Below are 20,538 nucleotides of genomic sequence, written 5' to 3' on the forward strand. Positions count from 1 at the left end.
GCCTAAAAAATCCACCTTCAGGTTATCATCCGAACCCCTTCCAGTATTAAGTTGCTAACAACAGACAATTGCATTAAGTATTGCGCGTAATGTAATCAATAACTACATCCTCGGACATAGCATCAATGTTTTATCCCTAGTGGCAACAGCACATCCATAATCTTAGAGGTTTTGGGGGAACCCTAGGTTTTCCATCTATATATAGAGGAGGAGAGGGGAGGGGGTAGGCCACATCAAAGCAGCCGCACCTCCAAGGGGCTCCCATGCCGGCACCCCAAGCCCCTCTCTCCCAAACCCTAGCTACTCCTTCCTCTCTCTCTCTCTAGCACTGCTTACGGTGAAGCCCTGCCGGAGATCTCCACCACCATTGTCACCACGCCATCGTGCTGGCGGCATTCCGAGGAGGATCTACTACATCTGTTGCCCGCTGGAACGGGGGAGGATGTCTTCATCGACACCGTACATGGGACCGAGTGCGGATGTGCTGCCCGATTGTGGCACCGTCAAGATCTTCTACACGCTTTTTAAAGCGCTAAGTGATCGACTACATCCACCACGAGATTTATCTCGTTAACGCTTAGCGATCTTCGAGGATATGTTGATCTTCACCTCGTTGCTACCATCTACTAGAGTAGATCTTTGCTTGTTATTTGTTCTTGCGATAGGAAATTTTTTTGTTTTCTATGCTACGAATCCCTACAAGCCTAGCCAGAAAAACTCAGGCCTGGGCCTGAAAATATTGGCCCAACAACCGGGTTGGATAGCCCAAAAACCATGTTTAACGAAGCGGCCTAACGAGCTTTGTGGGTATTTGGCCGGGCCAGGCTTGGGCCTAATTTTTTAGCGTCGGCCTTTTTTTGGCATGGCCCGACACATGGCCAGGTATAGTTCGGGGTGTTGACCCTTGATGGTTCGGGATAAATTTCGTTTGAATGCAGCATGACTAAGTAGTGAAGCTCGATGCGAGTTCTCTATCGGGCAAGGCTTAGAGCCTTTTTCATATGAGGTGGAAAAGATTTTCAGGCCCTAGAGTAAGGGTGTGTTTGGTTGAGCTGTGGATTATAGAAAAGCTGCTGTGAACTGTGAACTATGGAAAAGCTGCTGTGAACTGTGAACTGTGGATTATCTGGAAGCTGTTTCTCAAAGTTGTTTGGTTGCAGTAACTATGTACTGTAGGTTTGGTAAGAAATGTCTGTAATGCCCTTGAGATCCAGATAGACTGTTTATATGCAAATTAATCAGAAAACATGGATATGCGTACTAATTGATATGTAAATCGCTATTTTAGGACAATATTGATGAATAGGAAATTGTTCACACGACAAGACTCATATGGTTCACACGGCAAGACAAGCAAATTGACATAAATGTTTAACACGATAAGTAAAATATTCTACACTCGTTTCATCTCCTTTTCATGTTCCCTCTGCAGCAAATCAAACCGTCCTTCTTTTGTTTGAAGCAAGCAGCAATTCTCAACTCCATGAACCATGTGTACTCTTTCTTCATACTATCCCATTTATTTTTCAATTGAGTCTTTGTTAGCTTCTTCCCAGTTCTTGCTTCAAACTTCTCCACAAGATTTTTCCAACCAATTGGATTGAGAAAACCTAGAGGCCTGTTCCCATTACTAATCTCTTCTTTGCAAATAGTAATGAAGTGCAGTACGTGTGCATCATCCCATACCGCTTTCTCAGCTTTGTCCATACTTTCACTGGAAGAAATATCAACACAAGGTTAACTGACTAAACTGCAAATCTTTAACTCATGGCAAGAGCTACTAGCTAATCATCGGACTTACAAACTAAATCGTGTTTACATCATTCAAGTACTTTTTTGTATTGCTCCAGTTCAACTAATCAATTATTCTCTGCTGCATGCAATGCATCTATCAGTAAAAGCTCCAGACAATAAAAATATTGACTATGTAGACACGGGTGGCTTCTAGTATTGCCACTCATAGGTGCTTACAGAACTAGTTATTTTATTCAACCTAGCCGACAAGCTCTTCTGGTACTAGCGGCAAAGGTATCACACAAAAACTGAAACATATGAGATTGTTACAGGGGTGTGGGGAGGCGTGATTAATTTGCCTGAATACCGTCGCCTAGGAAGAGGATCGCGTACCTCAGGCTGAGATCGGGCTGGCAGCTCACATCAACGAGGGCTGAGGCTCGAGGTCGGGATAGAGGACAACGTCGGCAACAAACACGAACAGGTCCTGGTCGCGAGTGAGCAGGGACGGGTCGGGGGAGTCGCTCCCTTGCCGTTGGGCGAAGCGAATCAAGGCGGATGAAACGGCGGCGACTGGGGCGGATGGACGAGGTTCTCCCGCCGGCGGGCTGGCCGAGGGGCGGCGCAGGGGCGGCGCAACCCTAGCCTCCTAGGCTGCGGTCTATTTTTTTGACGAGAGAAAGGGGGAGGATGCCTGGGCTTCGCTCTCTTTCAGAAAAGAATAGAACGAAACGGTACCACTTATCTGATGGCAGTGGGTAATTTTTCTCAAAGTTCGGAAGCCACCGCGATGGAAGCTGGTGTTGGCTCGCTGCGACTTGCTGCGGGAATTACACGTACGAGAATCTGGCACGTTTGCAGAATCTGATACGTAAAAATACCCTTTGGTTCAGATTCTGCGGTGCTAACTGAGAAGTTGGCTCTAAAAGCTCAACCAAACACACCCTAAGTATGTGTGGAGAGATTCTTGGGTCATGCTAATCAATTCGTGTTAACTTTTTAAGAAAAGTTTGCACTAAAAGGATGCATGTGCATGGTTTCGATGCATAGGCATAGGTTACCTCCCCTTTTCTTGAAGGAAAAGAAAAAGATCAACTTGCGTTCAATCGAGCATTTCCGTGTAAATATGGGCGATGTAACGGAGGTGGTGTTTTGACACATAGGTGCATATGAACCTATTATATAAAATGCAGAAAAAATAAAATTTAAAAATGTGAAAAAGTTATGAGATAAAATTTCGCGTGTACATACGGACATTCTATAATCGCACACAAGTTTTCAGGTGAGACGAAGATTTTATGTGGTCTATATAAAAAAGAAAAAATGTCCTGTAAATAGTCATGTTTTGAACATTAAATTTGTCATTTTTACACGGGACACAAAAAAAAGTTTTTTTTCCGAAAACTTATATGCAAAACATTTGTACATGCGCAATTTTATTTCAGAATTTTTTGATATTTTAAAATGTATTTTCACATAGTGGGTTTATATGCACCTATGAGCTAAAATGAATATCCATGATGTAACATATTACAAAGCTTCCACCTAGTTTCCATCCTAACTAGTCAACATGAACAAATCATTTTCCGAGAAAACACAGCAAGAACTGGTCTCTTTGTCCTGAGAAGCTTGCCTGCCAAGGAAGCTCCGCCTCTGTGCTGAGTCGCCGGTCAATGATGCATTGCTCACAGGCCAAGAAAATTCCAACATGCCAAATGTAACCGCCAGGTCAGATGCTCAGCTCTACATACTGAAATGTGGGCCAAGGTTGTTGCTGCCCCCACATGTCAGTCACCTGCAGCCTTCTGGCGCGCGGTAGGCTACTCGGCCGCGCGTGCGTCACTGCCGATGGAAGGCGACATCGTTGTCTGTTTGCCACGCGCGCAAGTGCAGGGGTGACCACGTGCTTGGATGGAGACAAATACTGTTGTAATATTGCAATGATCAGAGTAAAGAAACGTGAGATCGGGTGACGAGCTTCGAGCGGCCAACCTTCCGCTCGAAGTTTTGGAGGCCTATAAAACGGTCGCCAAGAGCACCTGCTTTTCCAACAGAAACACACAGCCAAGCTTTTCAAATCAGAGAGAGCCGAGAAAGGAAGAAAAAAGGAGTTCAGTAGTAGCAAGTTAAGCACCTGCTTTTCCAACAGAAACACACATCAGCCATCATCAATAGCAACAAGATCAGCCATAGCAATAGCAATTTAAGTTTAGCTTCAGCCATGGGGTTCTGCTGTGGTGCTTCGGATGTCCAGGTGCTCCCCAAGAACGCCTCCTCCTCGTCATCATCCTCCTCCTCCTCGTCGTCATCTGCTAACAGATCTGGGAAGAAGAAGCAGCCAGAGCAGGGGAAGCACCAAGCTGTGAAGCAGGGCGAGGTGAAGGAGAAGAAGAGGAGCAACCTCGACCGAGCTGCCCTGACGACGCCCCATTTCCCCTTCCATTCTCGCCCCGGCCTCATGTAATGAGCTCAGGAGTTCAGCTTCTGGTCGGTGTTAATTAGGAACTAGAATGACTTTGGTTCTTCCGTTGAAGTTCTGATGTCTGTTGTGTTCTATTCATTCGTGGGGTTTGGTTGTACTGGATGAGCCAACTGGTGGTGTTTCTTATATTAATTTACTAGTACTACCAAAAATTGTGTTTGTTCACTGTCAGTAAGATGCATGTGTTTCCCCGCTTCTTTTGTTGGATTACTATCCCCCTGCCTTTACTTAATTCGCAAGACCAGGTGGCCAAGGCTTATGGAATCGGCTCCTGATCTGAGTGAGCTTTGCTTCAATAGCTGGGAATGCTCGGGAATGGACAGAGATTTGGTGCTCCTGGGCACCAGTGCTCCTGCTACTTTAGAAAAAATAAAAAACACATTTATGTGTTTCAAAAAAATTAGAAAAAAAATCATGGTGTAGATAATGAACTGTCACATAAACGTGCAAAATTTCAGTTTCAAATACAAAAAATTCTGGGCTACACAAAAATAACAAACGTGTGGATCTAGGTATGCATATTTCAAATCTCCAAATTTCAACAGATTTTGTCTTTTTTGTGTAGTCTACAATATAAAGAATTTCATATTAAAATTTTACACGCTTGTAGGTTACGTCATTTGTTATGTCTAGATTTATTTTCAGATTTTTTTGAAACGAATATGTATGATTTTCGAATTTTTTTAAACAGCAGGAGCACTGGTGCCCATGAGCCAAAGACACTTTTCGGGAATGCGAAGTCTAATTCCCGCTGAAGACCAGGTAGGACGCAACAGTAAGCAAAAGCAAAAGTCAATGTCAAAACAAAGAAACAATTTAAACTTATGCAGGCGCACTGACACAACAAGAAGTGGGCAACGGCTCTTGCTTTTTTTTTTTTGAAACGGGGCAGAAGGTTTGGCCATATCCATCAATTAAGAAGAGATATACCCGGGTAAATAACGAAAAGTCAGACGAAAACCGTTACAAAATCAGAAGCAAGCAATATCCAACGATGCAACTTCCCGGCTGACTACATAAAACAACAAACTCACTCAGCCTACTTCAACCGTAAACTGACAAGTGCAACGGCTCAAAATAGGTCTATCAAGCAACTGCATAAACTTTCCTTGTGATGGGCATTTTCTTTTTTTAGGGAATTTATGTGCATCTTCTTTATTTTGTTCCTCTTGAGAGGCTTCTTCACCCTCCTAATTATGTCATCTGAAGCTCTCTTTCTGCCAATTGGTGGTGTTTCTCGGACGAAGATTTGGTGCACATAGCACCAATGCTCCCGGTTTTTGAAATATTTGAAAACTGTATTTTTGTGTTTCAAAAAAGAACGTGGATTTTGTACTCCCACGAATGGGTACATGAGTTATCTCACGGTTGAAATGTTTCTAAAATCATAAAATTGTTCCATGAATACATACATATGTCATGAATACTCGTGCAAAATTTCAGTAAAATATTATGTTGTACTTTTAGCTACATAAAAAAAATTATGGTTGTGTATAGGGACAATTATTGTCAGAAATTTGTCTTTTTAATATAGTTCATAATCTAAATATTTTTCTTCCAAAAGTTTTACAATACATTCTATGTATGTGCAGATTTAAGCTCAAAATTTTAAAATCTCAGAAATATGTTTTTTTTAAAAACCGGAAGCAGTGGTACTCATGTGCCAAAGTCATTTTTCGAGTTTCTTGTTTATTTACTAGTACTACTACTAAAGATATTGTTTGTTCACTGTCAGTAAGACGCATGTGCTTCCCAGCTTCTTTTGATGGATTACTATTCCCCTGCCTCGACTTAATTCGCAAGACCAGGTGGGCAAAGCTTGCTTCTGATCCGAACTTAGCTTCAATAGCTGGGAAGACAGAGTCTACTTCCTGTTGAAGACCAGGTAGGACACAGTCACACAGACGTAAGCAAAAGCAAAGTCAATGTCAAAACAATTTAACTTATGCAGGCACACAGGCACAACAAGACGAGGCAACGGCTACAGCTTTATCCACCTGACCCAGACATAACATGGCCAAACCCAGCAAAGAATTGGTCGATTGTCAGGTACATTCATGGCTCAAATCGTTCAGCTTAATTTCATAGAAGATACATCAAATGTGATTTGCGAGAATGGTTTGCTCCAGCAACATGGATCTATTTTCAAGCGATACGCATGCAAGATCCAACTATGAAGGTTAACCTACGGAAACAGTAACAACACAAATGGACCCGGGCATAAAACGTGACACTATCAGATATACTCCACTAATTCCTACAGGTACTTTACAGATCTGTACCGTGCTGCCTTGCACTCCCTAACTACTATCATTCGACTGCACACTTCTGTAGGTCTGGAACTTGTAGCTCTCTGTTCCGTTTGGAGGTGCCCAACGTCGTGCCAACCTCGACAAGGGTTTCCAGTGACCTTTCACTGTTCGCCACAAGATCAGCATCGAATTGTATTGCGTCCTGTCACCAAAAAAACCGAGGTCACTTGGAGCAAAATATATATTGGATTGCTTGCAGAGTTGGTTAGCAGTATCTAAAACAAGAAAGGAAACGAAAAGGAGAGATGGAAAATAAACGAACCTTCTCAAAGACGCAGATTACCGTGCTCCCTCCAAAGGAGAAATACCCAAACTAGGAGAGAAGAGGACAAATCAGATAACTGAACAAACCAGAACAAGCAGTAGAATAGTTGCAAGAAGGAAAGAGAACAAAAGAAACCTCATCTCCCTTGTGGACGTAGTCCCCCTCTTTTTTCAGGAATGTGATGCTTCCTACCATAGTTGCTCCAATGGCAACAAATGCCACCTAAATGTTATTAGCAAAACAATGCATGGTCAGTGAAGCCAAAGTTCAGAAAGCTACTGCATTGATGTACTTGGTGCCAGCCTGTTGTGCAAATAAGAACAGCCAACTAATAAGGAACCTATAGGAGTAAATATGGCAAGGCCCGGGGCAGTTCTCAATGCATCAGGTCATCTCAAGGAAATATGGAGCACATACCATTGTTACGAATAAAAACAAACATTCACGCTAATACTTGATACTTAAAAATGTGTGCAGGTAAATTTAAGCACTTGCAAAAACAGATCCTGACAGATTATTTTCCTTATAGTTGCAGCATTGGGCATATGTTATATACCACATTATTAACATCAAATATGCCCTTGGCCTTGTTCATGCCGAACAAGAAAAGGGAAGTATCCCAAGGTATATACACTGTGTAAACCATTTGCAGCATGTTCAGGCAAAAGTAATCCAAATTCTTAACAGTGGAAATAGCAATAAGCTGCAGATTAGTAGTATACAAGGAAAAGGAACAAAATGCAAACCTTTCCAAATTCTGAAGTTGAGATTATTGAGACGACTCTTTTATTCTCGGTAAATACATTACAGTACTTACTGTTCACGGCAATAGGATTGACCTATCATATAAAAAGACACGAGCCAGTCATTTAATGCTAGGAAATGATGGAAAGAGCACACAGCACATGTACTTCTTTCCACACAGATAAATCATGTCAAGATAAGTGTTACATACCGTGTACAAGCATCCAGGAATTTCCACAAATTTCTCTACAGTTCCTGACACAGGTACATGAAACCTATGGTAGTCCTGCATTATGAAATGTAAATTGCAGAATTCCAATATGTCCCATACAAGCATGGATCCTTAGTAAATGAGGTTCAAGCTGTACCTGAGGTGCAAGCCGAAAAATTACCAACGATCCATTGATAAAAGCATCTGAGTGCGCATCCGCCCCTAGGAGACCTTCAATTGAAAATTTGCGTCCCTAGGAGCAGAAGATAGAGCACAATGAGACTTCAACAACCAATATCACAAAAGTATCAAATTGTCCTTACAAGAAGAAATTCCCGTTTTAGTTAGTGAAAGTTACTAAACTAAAACATTTGAGAATAAATTAATAATATAAATAAATGTATGTCACCCTAACATATAAGTTATAACTGTATTATTTTTCTTAAAATCACACCCAATGTGCCATTTTTTATAATAACTGGCATTTGTGAATCACATTAAGTAGTGTCCTAGAAGCACCAGATGAAGTCAACCCATCATACTTATCACTACAAACTACGACTTCCCAACCAACCTATCAAAATTACCAGGGGCGGAACTGGGCCCCAGCAGCCTGAGCTACAGCCTGGATCTTGGCCCAAGTACTACATGTAACTCCCCTTCTTAATTTCACAGAAAATCTAGACCACAAGCAGTCCAGCCCGTATCCTTGGGGCAGAATGACCCAGGCTAGTCTTACAAGCCCAGCAACACAGTAATCCACTAATACAGATGGTCCGTCGCATCCACGCGACCATAACCAGCTATCTATTTTTTTTCCTGGAACGAGAGTAAACTCTACCTTACCTGTTTGCATTCTGTGCTAAAAAATGTTTCTGTTCCTATCGCCGCCTCGAACCCCTTGGCCAAAGCATGCCCATCGGCCAGCACCGCCTCCACTTGATCACTCTGCCGCTGCCGCCACGGCTGGCGGTGATGCACTTGGCTCGACCACGCCAAGACGCTGCTGCGATGCAGATCTTGACCCGCAGAACCACCGGGAAACGCTGTTGCGGACCTGCGGTGCTACCACTGCCCTATTCGTCGGCTCATTGCCTCCAACTGCCCCCCTCTCTGCCTATAGATTATTCCTCCATTTGACTATTTTTTATGTAGTCTCAACTATAGAGAACGGCTACAGTTAGGTTTTATCTGATTGTGCATTTGGAATGATTTTATTCAATCTAATTAAGGTAATAGGTTTTAATTCATATCTCCTATGATAGATGAGGAAATTATAGGCTGTGATCAAGAATTTTTCATTATGCAGGTACTAACAATGTGTCATGATTATGCATCCATACGTTCTTTGTGCTTTTCTTATTTTCGTTTGGTTAAACATTAAGCTTATGTTTCACAATAAAACACCAACTATGCATTTGTAGCGTGATTCTGTTCGGTTAATATATGTTATTGGAGAGGATTAGATACTACTTTTTGGCATTGGAAATTAGCCCCGGTCATACCCAAATGCTGGGTCCGCCACTGAAAATTATCACTACAAAGGTATGAGAATACTCCTGAACAGATCAAATGCCACTCTCTAGTCACTTACGCGATCATTTGTACTCCATTGACTCTAGGACAAGAATCTAAATGTAGACTACTGGAAAGCTACCAACTATTTTCCTTTGATTCAAATATGTTATCAATGTCAACTGGCTCTATGTAATGGTTAGCGACTAACAAATATGGGGGGCATTATACACAAGATAAAAGTTAACAGAGGAAGAACTATATGCCATCGCTTTTAATATTGAAAGATTGTTTCCCCACTACCATGAAGAAAAAAACCTACCAAATACTTTCAGAACATATCATATTGAAAGCAGATAATTTTTCAGTGAGATTAGATTGGCCAACAAATTATTTCTCCATTGGCATTTATTGCAAGCACTTAGGATTCATATGGAGATAAATTTCTACAAATAATTATATTGTGTAATTTACTTAAATACCCATATTAGCCAACAATACTTTACCTTTATCCAAAATCTTGTGCTCTCATCAACAGAACCGAAAGCCATCAAACGACAGTCGGCAGCACAGGTAGCAATATTGTCCTGATCGTTGTACGCAATTGGCCTGGCACTGGGTTTCAATTGTCTTACGAAAAAATCATTGAATGTCTACAAAAACAAAGTATGGATTTGAAATTAACATTTTATATAAGTATAGTAGCTCACAAGTATATGCACCATATATTAGGTTTTCTGTGTTAATTTGATACTCAAACTAAAAGCTTTTGGAAATGTGCGCTAAATTGTGCTTCTGAATTAGATACACCTTAGATGAGATACCTTTCTCAAATATATGAGCATAGGTGTGCAAAAAAAAAAGAATGTTAGCCTCCTTGAGTGATCTATAAGGACAAACCCATATGGCCAGAAATGGTTTAACAACAACAATACTGTACCCCTCAAAATTTGTGACATTGGTAACCTTTTGAGGCAGTACAAAAAATCTCCTGCAAATACAGGCTATGAATCTGATGCGCAAAAGAAACAGTGTAATTCAATAACGAGTCATTTCAAACAGATAATGCATTACTAGCCGGTCTCACAGAAAGGGAGCAAAGGGTCCTGAGTACTAATTTGGATAGGCCCGTTTACATATAAGCGGTGATTGCTTTCCGCAATAATATATGCACTGGGATAGAAAGCTAGAGCAAGAATGAGGAAGCATAACATACCTTAAAACTTTCAATAGGATCCTTCGTCTCATCCATATTAATTTGACCCTGCATTTACGTGCAAAATATATCAATATTACAATGAAGAAAGTTTTATGTATCCAAGGCAGAAATATTTGTAATGAACGAAAACAGTTCCGATCAAATAATGTAACAACCAAGCACCTTCAGTAACTGGTACAGTTCTGGGATTGAAATCCCTGCTTGGAATTAATACAAAATATGTTTAAACTTTCTTTCTACTCAGGTGATGGCAAACTCAAGGGGGCTCAATCTCTGATCATTTCAACTATGTGGAGAATCTAGCAGATGCACAGAACATTTGTTCGATAGTGGGACCCCCAAATAACAGTAGCTTATTCGAATCCATTCCCTCCACAAAAGAGAGCTCGCCGGCACCAAGGCGCTGACATGACTGCCCTTGCACACAAGGCCCATCGCGTTTTGTGAACTTGTTTAGATGACATCTGGGCTGATGGTAGTTTGGTGGCATTTGCTGTAATGTTTGTCTTGCGGCCATTGGGCGCATTTTGTCTTGTGGTCAGGTGTTTCAGCCTTGTCTTAATTAGGCTTGTAAAACTGTTCTTTCTATCAATGCAACGATACGCAAGCTTTGCGTTTTCTCGAAAAAGAAAGTGTTATACCCTAGGGGTTGTGCTAACTTTGTTTATCTTAGTTAGATAAATAGTCAGTTTTTTGCTTCTTTCTCTAGTCATTTTGTTCTTGCTGCCAGTTTCTCTTATGTTTGTTGTAACTGTGTCATTTGGACACACTCCTACAAATACAAAATGACACAATATATTTCCCTACCCACGATTTGAAGATGCATGCTGCAAAATAAAACTAGTCCATACCATAAATAAATCGAGGAACTTTGGAATATCTTTGGCAGATTCTGGCGAGTTCATCTTCTTTCCTTGCTTCTCAGATAGGTTTTTCAAGATATCTTTGACACCTGCATGAGGACAAACCCAATTACCCGAGAGATATGAATGCACACGGTTTCCACCAGTCTCAGCATCCATTGGAAGGGGTAGTACTAGGCCATGATAAAGACCAACCGCAGATAAAGAGAAATTGTTGTTTTAAGTCATAACCTATGATACCAAATAGTCACTCTATGGTTATACAAAAGGAAATGCCTATTAAGTCTAGCCACAAATGTCCCTAAAAAAAGTCTAGCCACAAATGAATCACTTAATCTCTAACTAACCGCAGATAAAGAGATAATCTCGGGGAAGTGCAAGTGAATTCATGACCAGAAGTAGTTTCATGTCACCTTGCAACCAAGTAAACAATTGTTTTGAAAATTCGTTATTGTTCTGACTGGTAAGATTCACAAGACAACATTCTCAAATAAAGCATATGTTCAAGTATGAGTAGGGGCAGATTCAAAAGGTTTTGAATTGATCCATATGACGTGCATCATTGAGATGATTTTCATTGTTCCAACATACCAGTATTGATAAGAGTGAGCCCTACTTTTGATTGATATAAAGCCCTCATGGACAACACTATCTTCCCATCTATTGCTTCTTCAACTAGCCTCTTTGCTCGCCGATCAAAAACCTAATTCATCACCTCGAGTTAATGAAATAAAATAGTGATGCAATCAAAATATTTGCATACTATATTCGTGTTGGTTTGCCAACAGGCTAGTACAAATATGATAAAGTTAATCTAACTAATTAGACATACCAGAATATGTGAAGCAGTAGAGCCAGAGCGCAAACCAACATCATATGAGGAAAAATTTGCCCATTCACTAAGTTTAAACATCCATCTGAACATGACAAGTTTACTATATGGCCACAGGATAAACTGCTCATATTTAAATAAATTTCGAATTTCCAGTAAGTGAATTGCCTTACCCATATGAAGCTTGCTTATCCGTTAGAAATCCCCCAGTCATAATTTGATTGCCAGTGCCCTCATCAAAGCAAAGTGTCATATGTATCATATCATTTATTTTATCATACTTTCCCAGACTTTCACCACAGACAGGACAGTTACTGATAATTGGTTCTCTGGAGAAAGGGAAAGAACATACAAGTAAGACTATTAAATGTCATAGCTAATCAGTATGATAATCTTGGAAAAAGACCGAAACATGGGAAAAGGTAACTATTTGTTACTTCTCTTGTTGATCAGCTAGTAGGGCTGCTAGTTCATCCATGTCAACTATGCCATCACCATTTGTATCTGCTTGGCGGAAAAGCTCTTCCATCTAAAGTATTATAGAAACTAATAAGATATATTATGCACTTACGAGAAGGAATTAGCAAGGCAGCTACAACCATAAGGAACATAACATCCATGCAAATGAGAAGGAAAAAAAAAATCCAACCTTGTTAACTGCTAGTCCATTACCAAAAGCTTTCATCAAGTCCGAGAATTCAGGTAAGGAAAGCTTTCCATCTTCATCGTAGTCCTGCCATAACAGGAGTACTGTTGTGCTTTGTAGGGTGGAACATAATGAAAAGAAGGAAATACATGCAATGTGAAAATTGATAACGTAAGAGGCATCTCAAAAGAAAAGTTCTGCTCAGGAGTCTGGTGAGTAAGAGTAACAAATAATGAGAATTAAAGCACACTGTACTTGAGTTCAATAGATAGTTAGATACTAGCAGCATCCATGGCAACAATACTAAATGAGGTGCAACACAGGAAATAAGACATCTAGAATACATCGCCATCCATTCATTTTGTAAAACTGGTGAGGATAGATACAAGGGATAGCTGATTGTAGAGAGCTTTCGAATGACCTTTACTACAAAACCCTTAATGGATCTGATTATGTAAAAGTATGCTCCAGCCTTATCTTACTTCACATAGTTTGTACAATTGTTAGTGCAGACCATATATTCTAACTACTTTCAATTGTTATAGTCAAACATCACACGTTTAGCTACCATAAACATCATATGGCAATATGATGTGTTCCATTGTTTAAGCAACAACACAATCAATTAACGATCATATATGAAAAGAGAACACAATCAATCATTATTGAAAGCATACCACTATGGCTAAGACCCGGCGTGCAAAGCTTTGTTCTGTCTCAACAGGATCCTGCAACAAAACTAAAAAAATTAGTACTCTGAACCTGGAAAATGCTCTATGACTGCTGATAACAGAATAAAGGGAACAGAAAGCAGTTACTTCGATGTAGCACGATATGGATATGGTTCCCACGGCGTTCGTGGACGACGATGGATCTAACAAAGCAAGGTCCTCAATGTGTTCCTCCTCCAAGTCCTGCTACCGAAAGTGTTAGTTGACAATATTCAGCATAGCTCAACAAAGTAGGGAGACACAATGTGGAAATACTGTTATAGATAAACATATTTGAATGTTAAAATCAAGATATTCTACACAGTGCTACTCTCTTGAGTCTTGAATAGAAATATTATCAGAGTCTTCTCATGAAATAGGATAGAGGATATGCGTTTCTCAAGGAGAAAATAAGGAGAGATAATGTAACTAAAGAACGAGACATCAAAAACATCGGTGTTACCTTGGTGAGCAAATCGAAGAGATCAACTTCACAGTAACCAACCAATGTATTCTTAGAAAACCGATTAGTCTGCAAAGTTGTCAAGAAAAAAAAGCAATGTCAACAGACTTAAATGCTGTCTTGGCTTGCAGCTAAGATAATAATCTTCAAAAACTTTCTATCAGTACTTTACATATGTTGGAGCGTTAAACCATATGCATGTGGAATGCTTACAGAGGAAAATAATGCAGTTAGAAGCGTACCTCAAAAACGGATATACGCGCAATATGAGGTCCATTTGTTTCTATCACCACTTTCTTTTCCTACATTTAAAAAAATGAAATATGCATAAATCTACACAGATCCATACCTAATAAAGGAAACCATGTTATTAGACAAAAATAAACAGAGAAAACTTGCAGCTTACTCACTGAATTCCATTCTGGCTTGTGGGTGCTGTGGAAATTGTTTGTAGTATGAAAACATCAGCAACGACAATAAGCAAAAAACATAGGCGTTAGATATATTTCAAAACAGAAGAAACTAAAGGCAATCAGATTAACAAGATGCACCCATTCTGCATTTTTCACATTTCTCATAGATCATTGAACTCCAGATCCTTGTGGTCAAGAGAAAATTCAGGAAAGGGCCTGCTGCAAGCAAAATAAGCCGGGCTTTTGCTTGTTGCAGAATTCCAGAGGCACTATCCTAATTCCTAATCCTTGTACTGGCACTCATTATCAGAGGACCAGGAGGTATCTGCTTGCTTTGAAACAAGTGAAAGATACTAAAACTACGGGCCTGTACAGTATCAAATGGTGGTAGTCTGATAGATGTTTAGCATAAGAGCCAACAAGATATATCTCAAATCAGACGAAACTAAAAGCTAGCAGATTCACAGGAACATACAGGATGCGATAGTTTTTTGACTGCTCCTGCATACCGATTCCAGAGGCCTCGTCCTAGTTCGTACGACTTGTACTAGCACTCGGAATCAGCATCATAAGACCAGGAGTTATCTGGTTGCTTCGGAGCAAGTGAGTCAGATTAATAAAACTACGAGCGTGCAAGCACATGGTATTATATGTTTCATAAGAGCTACAAAGATATACCTCAAGTCAGAAGAAATTAAAGGCAAGTAGATTCTCAGAATATGCAACAGTTGTGGATTTTTCGCAGTTCCGGACACTTGTCATGCGCACAAAATTCAGAAAAGGCATGCAGAAAGCAAAATAAGGTGAGGTTTAATTTTCTGCCTGTCGAGACGGAACATATTCCGATTCCAGGAGCATTATCCTAACTCCTGTACTAGCAGTCATTATCATAGGGATGGCAAGGAGCGTATCTGCTTACTGCTGCTAGCATATCAATTGAGTAGAGAGGTTTGTGGCAAAGAAGAGAAAAACAAGTGAGTGTTACTGAACTTGTCGGATCTCTCGGTGCGGTAGGTGCGCTCCCCGAGCGAGAGGCAGGCGAAGAACTTGTCCTTGAACCGCATGTCCGCCTGCGGCCGCCAGACACACCACCCAAAATCAAACCAACACAAAACCGAAAGTAAACCGCCAATTGGAAGTTCACAGACAAACCCCCGGTCGAGATCGGCGGGGGAGGTCGCGGGCACTGGGTTGCTGCGGCGTACCTTGAGTATCCGGATGCGGGCGATGCCGGCGAACTCGTCGGCGGCGACGGCGGGCCTCCCCGACTCGGAGTCGGAGCAGTCAGCGGTGGCGGCGGCGCGGTCGCGGCGGCGGAGGCGCAGGCGGGTGCGGAAGCGCGAGAAGCGGGACGGCAGCGGCGGCTGGCCGTCGCCGTCGCCGGCGCCGGCGAGGGCATTGTGGCGGGAGCTGGAGTGGCCCATCTGTCAGGGAGGGGGCGCGGGTGGGTGGAGTTGGTGGAGACCAGCGGCAGTGGTGGGAAGTTGGAAATGACGACGGCCAAAAGAGCCTTTCAACGCGTAGGGGATGGGTGGGCCCCTTCTGTCGGTGAGCTGAGGGGACGTGGGTGGGCCCAGGAGACGAAACGGGACAGGGCGGCTTGCCCTAGTAGTTGAGGTTAGAGCATCTCTAGCCGCGTCCCCCAAAGCGTCCTCCAAAGGGATTTGGAGCGCGCCGGACCAAAAATGCGTTCCAGCCGTGTCCTCCAAAGCCCATTTTTGTCCGGCGCGCCCCGATATGGTATCCGGCGCCCCGAGCCCGTCCCCGTCCCACAGGGGACGCTTCGGGCACGCCGGACACAACGAAAAGCGAAGCGGGGAGTGGCGGGGCCGACCCGTCAGTGGCTCGGAAGGCTAAAACCCCGTCGCCTACCTTTGGTCAAGCGACATTAATGGCGTCCCTGTTTTCCCAGGCGACGCAGGGACGCGTCTCGTCGTGCATGGCCGCGTGGCCGTCCGCGCCGGCGTTATTGCGTGCAACCACCCGCTGCCACCGCTGTTTTAAGACGCCCTGCAGTTCTCACCACTCACAAACCTTCTCGTCGCCGCCGCCTCCCCCCTCTCAGATCTTCTCCTCGCCGCTCCAAAAATGTCGAGCTCGTCCTCCCGCAAGATCGCTGCGGCGAACGGCTTCGGCCCCGGCAGGCTCACCGTGCCGGAGGCATGGGCGCTGTACCACGCCCGGTATCCAGTCCCGCCGGACATGCGGCTGCCAAGCAGCGGCGGCTGGAAGATGGTCGTGAACGGCATTGGCGTCCCGCCGCCGCCGAAGCCGGGCACGGAGCAATGGAGGGACGCCATCAAGGCCCGGCGGGCTCAACTCACCGCCGAGGAGCGGTTGGATCCAACATGGGCGGTCAACAACAACGACGTCTGGTGGACGACGTACTTCAAGGCGAAGTACGACATCGAGATGTACAGCACCGACAACCTCGTCGGCGGCCCCAACAGCTGGAACAAGGATGGCCGCGCCCTGTTCTGGGGCGTTCCGGGGCGCACCCACGAGAACGTCATCCGCGACATCCGCAACGGCGCTCCAAGGTTGGAGATGTCGTCGTCACCGCCGCCGTCTCCTCAATGGCAGCCGAGGAGGACGACGTACTCGTCCTCCTCGCACTCTTCTTCCTCAGGACCGGCGCGATCGACGCCGTCCTCGTCGTACCGGTCGGCGCCCTACACCGTCCCCAAACGGGAGGTCAAGGAGGAGCCGGCGACGCCCGTCAACACGAGGCGTGGCGGCAGCGGCAGCCGGCGGCAGCAAGGGAGGCGCGGCGGCGCCCTCCTCATCCTGAAACCGGAGGTGCAGGAGGAGCCGGAGGAATCGTCGTAGGCGGCGCTGCTGGCGGAGTACGAGCGGCAGCAGCGGCTCATCGCCAGCAGCAACGACCCCGAGGGCTGCCCAGGGCTGCGGGCGGCGTTCTTGGCGTCCATGAACGACAAGGACGCCTGGAGGGGCGACCTCGACGCGGCGATCGCCATGTCCATCCGCGACTCCGGCAAGCCGCTGGTGGACCTCACCGACGACGGCGAGGCAGGACCAAGCGGCTTGGTGAAGGACGAGCCCGTCGACGAGCGCGTCAAGCAGGAGGTCGTCACCGACGACATGTACAACTTCCATCAGTACTACGACGCCTCCAGCCGCCGCAAGTACTTCTAGATTAGGTTTAGTTTAAATTTAGTCAAATTTCGTTCGAATCTATGTAATATATGGCAAGTTTGGATGAATCTCGCTTAAGTTTAAAATTTGCAAAATTTGGTTTGGGGGACGCGACTGGGGAGCGACGTCCCCCAAACGCGGCACGAACGAAACACGTCCCCCAAACGCTCAATCCGGCGCGGTTTGGGGGACGCGACTGGAGATGCTCTTAGATTTGTGAAAAAATGAACCACTCCAACCAACGGCGTTAAGAGCATCACCAACCGCGTCCCCAAAACATCTCTCAAACAGCGTCGGATCGAATGTTTGGAGGATGTATTTTGTTCGTGTCGCGTTTGGGAGACGTCATTTCCCAGCCGCGTCCCCAAACACCGCTCCCAAATTTTTTTAACATTAAAATACTTTTTTTGCATTTTTATTTTAATAGAGAGAAGAAACAATCCACAAACTAATATATAATTCGGAACATTGTTTACACAATCTAAGACATAATTTGGAACATGATTTCCACAAACTAATATACAGTTTGAACCATTGTTGACACAAATTTAAAACATTGGAAAAAGAGGAAACCTAACTAGTGTTGGCATCCCAGATTTCGTGTGTTCGCTGCCAAAAAAGAACACTCTTAGTCACCCAAACTGGAAAATCCAGCTGGTGATGATAGCTGATGACCCACAAGTATAGGGGATCGCAACAGTCTTCGAGGGAAGTAAAACCCAATTTATTGATTCAACACAAGGGGAGCCAAAGAATATTTGTAAGCCTTAACAGCGGAGTTGTCAATTCAAATTTGCACTGAAACAGACTTGCTCGCAAGAGTTTATCAGTAGTAACAGTTTTATAGCAGTAGCAGTAGTGAAATATAAGCAGCAGAGTAACAAAGACAGCAGTAGTGATTATATTAAACAGCAGGATTAAAATACTGTAGGCACAGGGATGGATGAACGGGCGTTGCATGGATGAGAGAAACTCATGTAACAATCAAGATAGGGTATTTGCAGATAATAATAAAACGGTATCCAAGTACTAATCAATCAATAGGCATGTGTTCCATATTTAGTCGTACGTGCTCGCAATGAGAAACTTGCACAACATCTTTTGTCCTACCAGCCGGTGGCAGCCGGGCCTCTAGGGAATCTACTGGAAATTAAGGTACTCCTTTTAATAGAGCACCGCAGCAAAGCATTAACACTCCGTGAACACATGTGATCCTCATATCACCGCCTTCCCCTCCGGTTGTCCCAATTTCTGTCACTTTGGGGCCTCGGGTTCCGGACAGCAACATGTGTATACAACTTGCAGGTAATATCATAAAACAATGAATATCATCATGAAACAATAACATGTTCAGATCTGAGATCATGGCACTCGGGCCCTAGTGACAAGCATTAAGCATAACAAGTTGCAACAATATCATAAAAGTACCAATTACGGACACTAGGCACTATGCCCTAACAATCTTATGCTATTACATGACCAATCTCATCCAATCCCTACCATCCCCTTCAGCCTACAGCGGGGGAATTACTCACACATGGATGGGGGAAACATGGCTGGTCGATGGAGAGGCGTCGGTGGTGATGATGGCGATGATCTCCTCCAATTCCCCGTCCCGGTGAGGTGCCAGAACGGAGTTTCTGGTCCCGAGACGGAGTTTCGCGATGGCGGCGGTGTTCTGGATGTCTTCTGGCGATTTCGTCAAACCCCCGTGCGTTTTTAGGTCGAAACCCTTAAGTAGTCCAGAGGGGGGCGTCGGAGGCCGGGCGAGGGGGCCTCACCATAGGGCGGCGCGCCCCCCTCCTAGGCCGCGCCGGCCCATGGTGTGGGGGTCGTGCCCCCCTGGCCTGCCCTTCTGGCTCCATGAATCTTCTGGAAAAATAAGCCCTTTGACATTAATTCCGGGGATTTTCCTGAAAGTTGAGTTTCTGCACAAAAATGAGACACCAGAGCAATTCTACTGAAAACAGCGTTAGTCCGTGTTAGTTGTATCCAAAATACACAAATTAGAGGGAAAACAATAGCAAAAGTGTTCGGGAGAGTAGATACATTTTGGACGTATCAACTCCCCCCAAGCTTAGCTTATTGCTTGTCCTCAAGCAATTCAGTTAACAACTGAGTGCAATAAAAGAACTTTCACGAACACATTTGTTCATATGATGTAAATATTCTCATGATATGGACAAGTACTTAGGCAATTCATAATAAGATACATGCAAATAAAATCATCTAATAGCTATGTCAATCATGGAAAAGGTACCAATAAATTAATAATAAGTATCATGAATCTTGTCTATCGGCAGGATTGCAATGTTCATAAAAGGATATGATAAAGTGGTATCTCGCTTGCCCGTATTTGTACAGCAAAACATAAATGCTCGGGCACCTTTGAAGTTCATGGAAAGATTGGAAGTAGAGATTATCAAAGATAAAAGCATCAAAGTTATACCACAATTAATCACATTTTGGGACAAGCATGTTATACTAAGAATGAAAGTTGTGCTCTCAAGAAAGTGCTCAAAGAAAGGATGGTGACTCAACATAAAAGTAAAAGATTGGCCCTTCGCAGAGGGAAGCGGGGATTAACATGTGCTAGAGCTTTTCATTTTTCTAAAGGCAGAAGTAAAATGGTTTTGAGAGGTGTTTGTTGTTGTCAACGAATGATAGTGGGCACTCTAACTACCTCATCAACCAGACTTCCAAGAGCGGCTCCCATGAAGGACGTTATCTCTACCATCAAGGTAGATCATCCTCCTTCTCTTTTGTGTACACATGTATTTTAGTTTCATTATGGATGACACTCCCCCCAACCTTTGCTTACACAAGCCATGGCTAACCGAATCCTCGGGTGCCTTCCAACATTCTCATACCATGGAGGAGTGTCTATTTGCAAATTAAGTTGCTTACTGATAAATCAGGGCAAAGCATGTGAAGAGAATTATTGATGAAAGTTAATTAATTGGGGCTGGGAAC

The 20,538-nt window shown here is 43.5% G+C and overlaps 2 protein-coding genes across 3 annotated transcripts; one reads left to right on the forward strand and one right to left on the reverse strand.

Moving 5' to 3' along the window:
* Positions 1-3,797: 3,797 nt before the first annotated feature.
* Positions 3,798-4,482, forward strand: LOC127338945 (uncharacterized). The gene has a single exon (XM_051364879.2). It carries the CDS (start codon positions 3,956-3,958, stop codon positions 4,196-4,198), a length of 243 nt encoding a protein of 80 aa, XP_051220839.1. The 5' UTR covers positions 3,798-3,955; the 3' UTR covers positions 4,199-4,482.
* Positions 4,483-6,187: 1,705 nt separating this feature from the next.
* On the reverse strand, positions 6,188-15,854 carry LOC127345940 (phosphatidylserine decarboxylase proenzyme 2). 2 transcript variants are annotated; one of them, XM_051372480.2, is made up of 21 exons: positions 15,615-15,852; positions 15,400-15,479; positions 14,407-14,431; positions 14,239-14,298; positions 13,997-14,065; positions 13,642-13,737; positions 13,501-13,551; positions 12,827-12,910; positions 12,615-12,706; positions 12,351-12,506; positions 12,178-12,262; positions 11,937-12,048; positions 11,334-11,434; positions 10,480-10,527; positions 9,770-9,916; positions 7,906-8,001; positions 7,749-7,823; positions 7,540-7,632; positions 6,929-7,015; positions 6,791-6,841; positions 6,188-6,670 (listed from the first exon to the last, which is right to left on the reverse strand). In XM_051372480.2, exons 1-21 carry the CDS (start codon positions 15,831-15,833, stop codon positions 6,527-6,529), a joined length of 1,971 nt encoding a protein of 656 aa, XP_051228440.1. In that variant the 5' UTR covers positions 15,834-15,852; the 3' UTR covers positions 6,188-6,526. The 2 variants fall into 2 exon arrangements, with proteins under 2 accessions (XP_051228440.1, XP_071684842.1); XM_071828741.1 differs by lacking the exon at positions 9,770-9,916 and having other exon boundaries at positions 15,615-15,854.
* Positions 15,855-20,538: the final 4,684 nt, after the last annotated feature.

The sequence above is a fragment of the Lolium perenne genome, chromosome 3, assembly GCF_019359855.2.
Source record: "Lolium perenne isolate Kyuss_39 chromosome 3, Kyuss_2.0, whole genome shotgun sequence".
NCBI lineage: Eukaryota > Viridiplantae > Streptophyta > Magnoliopsida > Poales > Poaceae > Lolium > Lolium perenne.

Excerpts from the sequence above, each read along its gene's own strand:
- LOC127338945 (XM_051364879.2), top strand. The coding sequence starts at position 3,956 with ATGGGGTTCTGCTGTGGTGCTTCGGATGTCCAGGTGCTCCCCAAGAAC.
- LOC127345940 (XM_051372480.2), bottom strand. The coding sequence starts at position 15,833 with ATGGGCCACTCCAGCTCCCGCCACAATGCCCTCGCCGGCGCCGGCGAC. Across the intron at positions 13,738-13,996 it reads TCTTCGATTTGCTCACCAAG|GACTTGGAGGAGGAACACAT; the intron begins GTAACACCGATG and ends TTTCGGTAGCAG. Across the intron at positions 12,263-12,350 it reads GATAAGCAAGCTTCATATGG|ATGGATGTTTAAACTTAGTG; the intron begins GTAAGGCAATTC and ends TGTCATGTTCAG.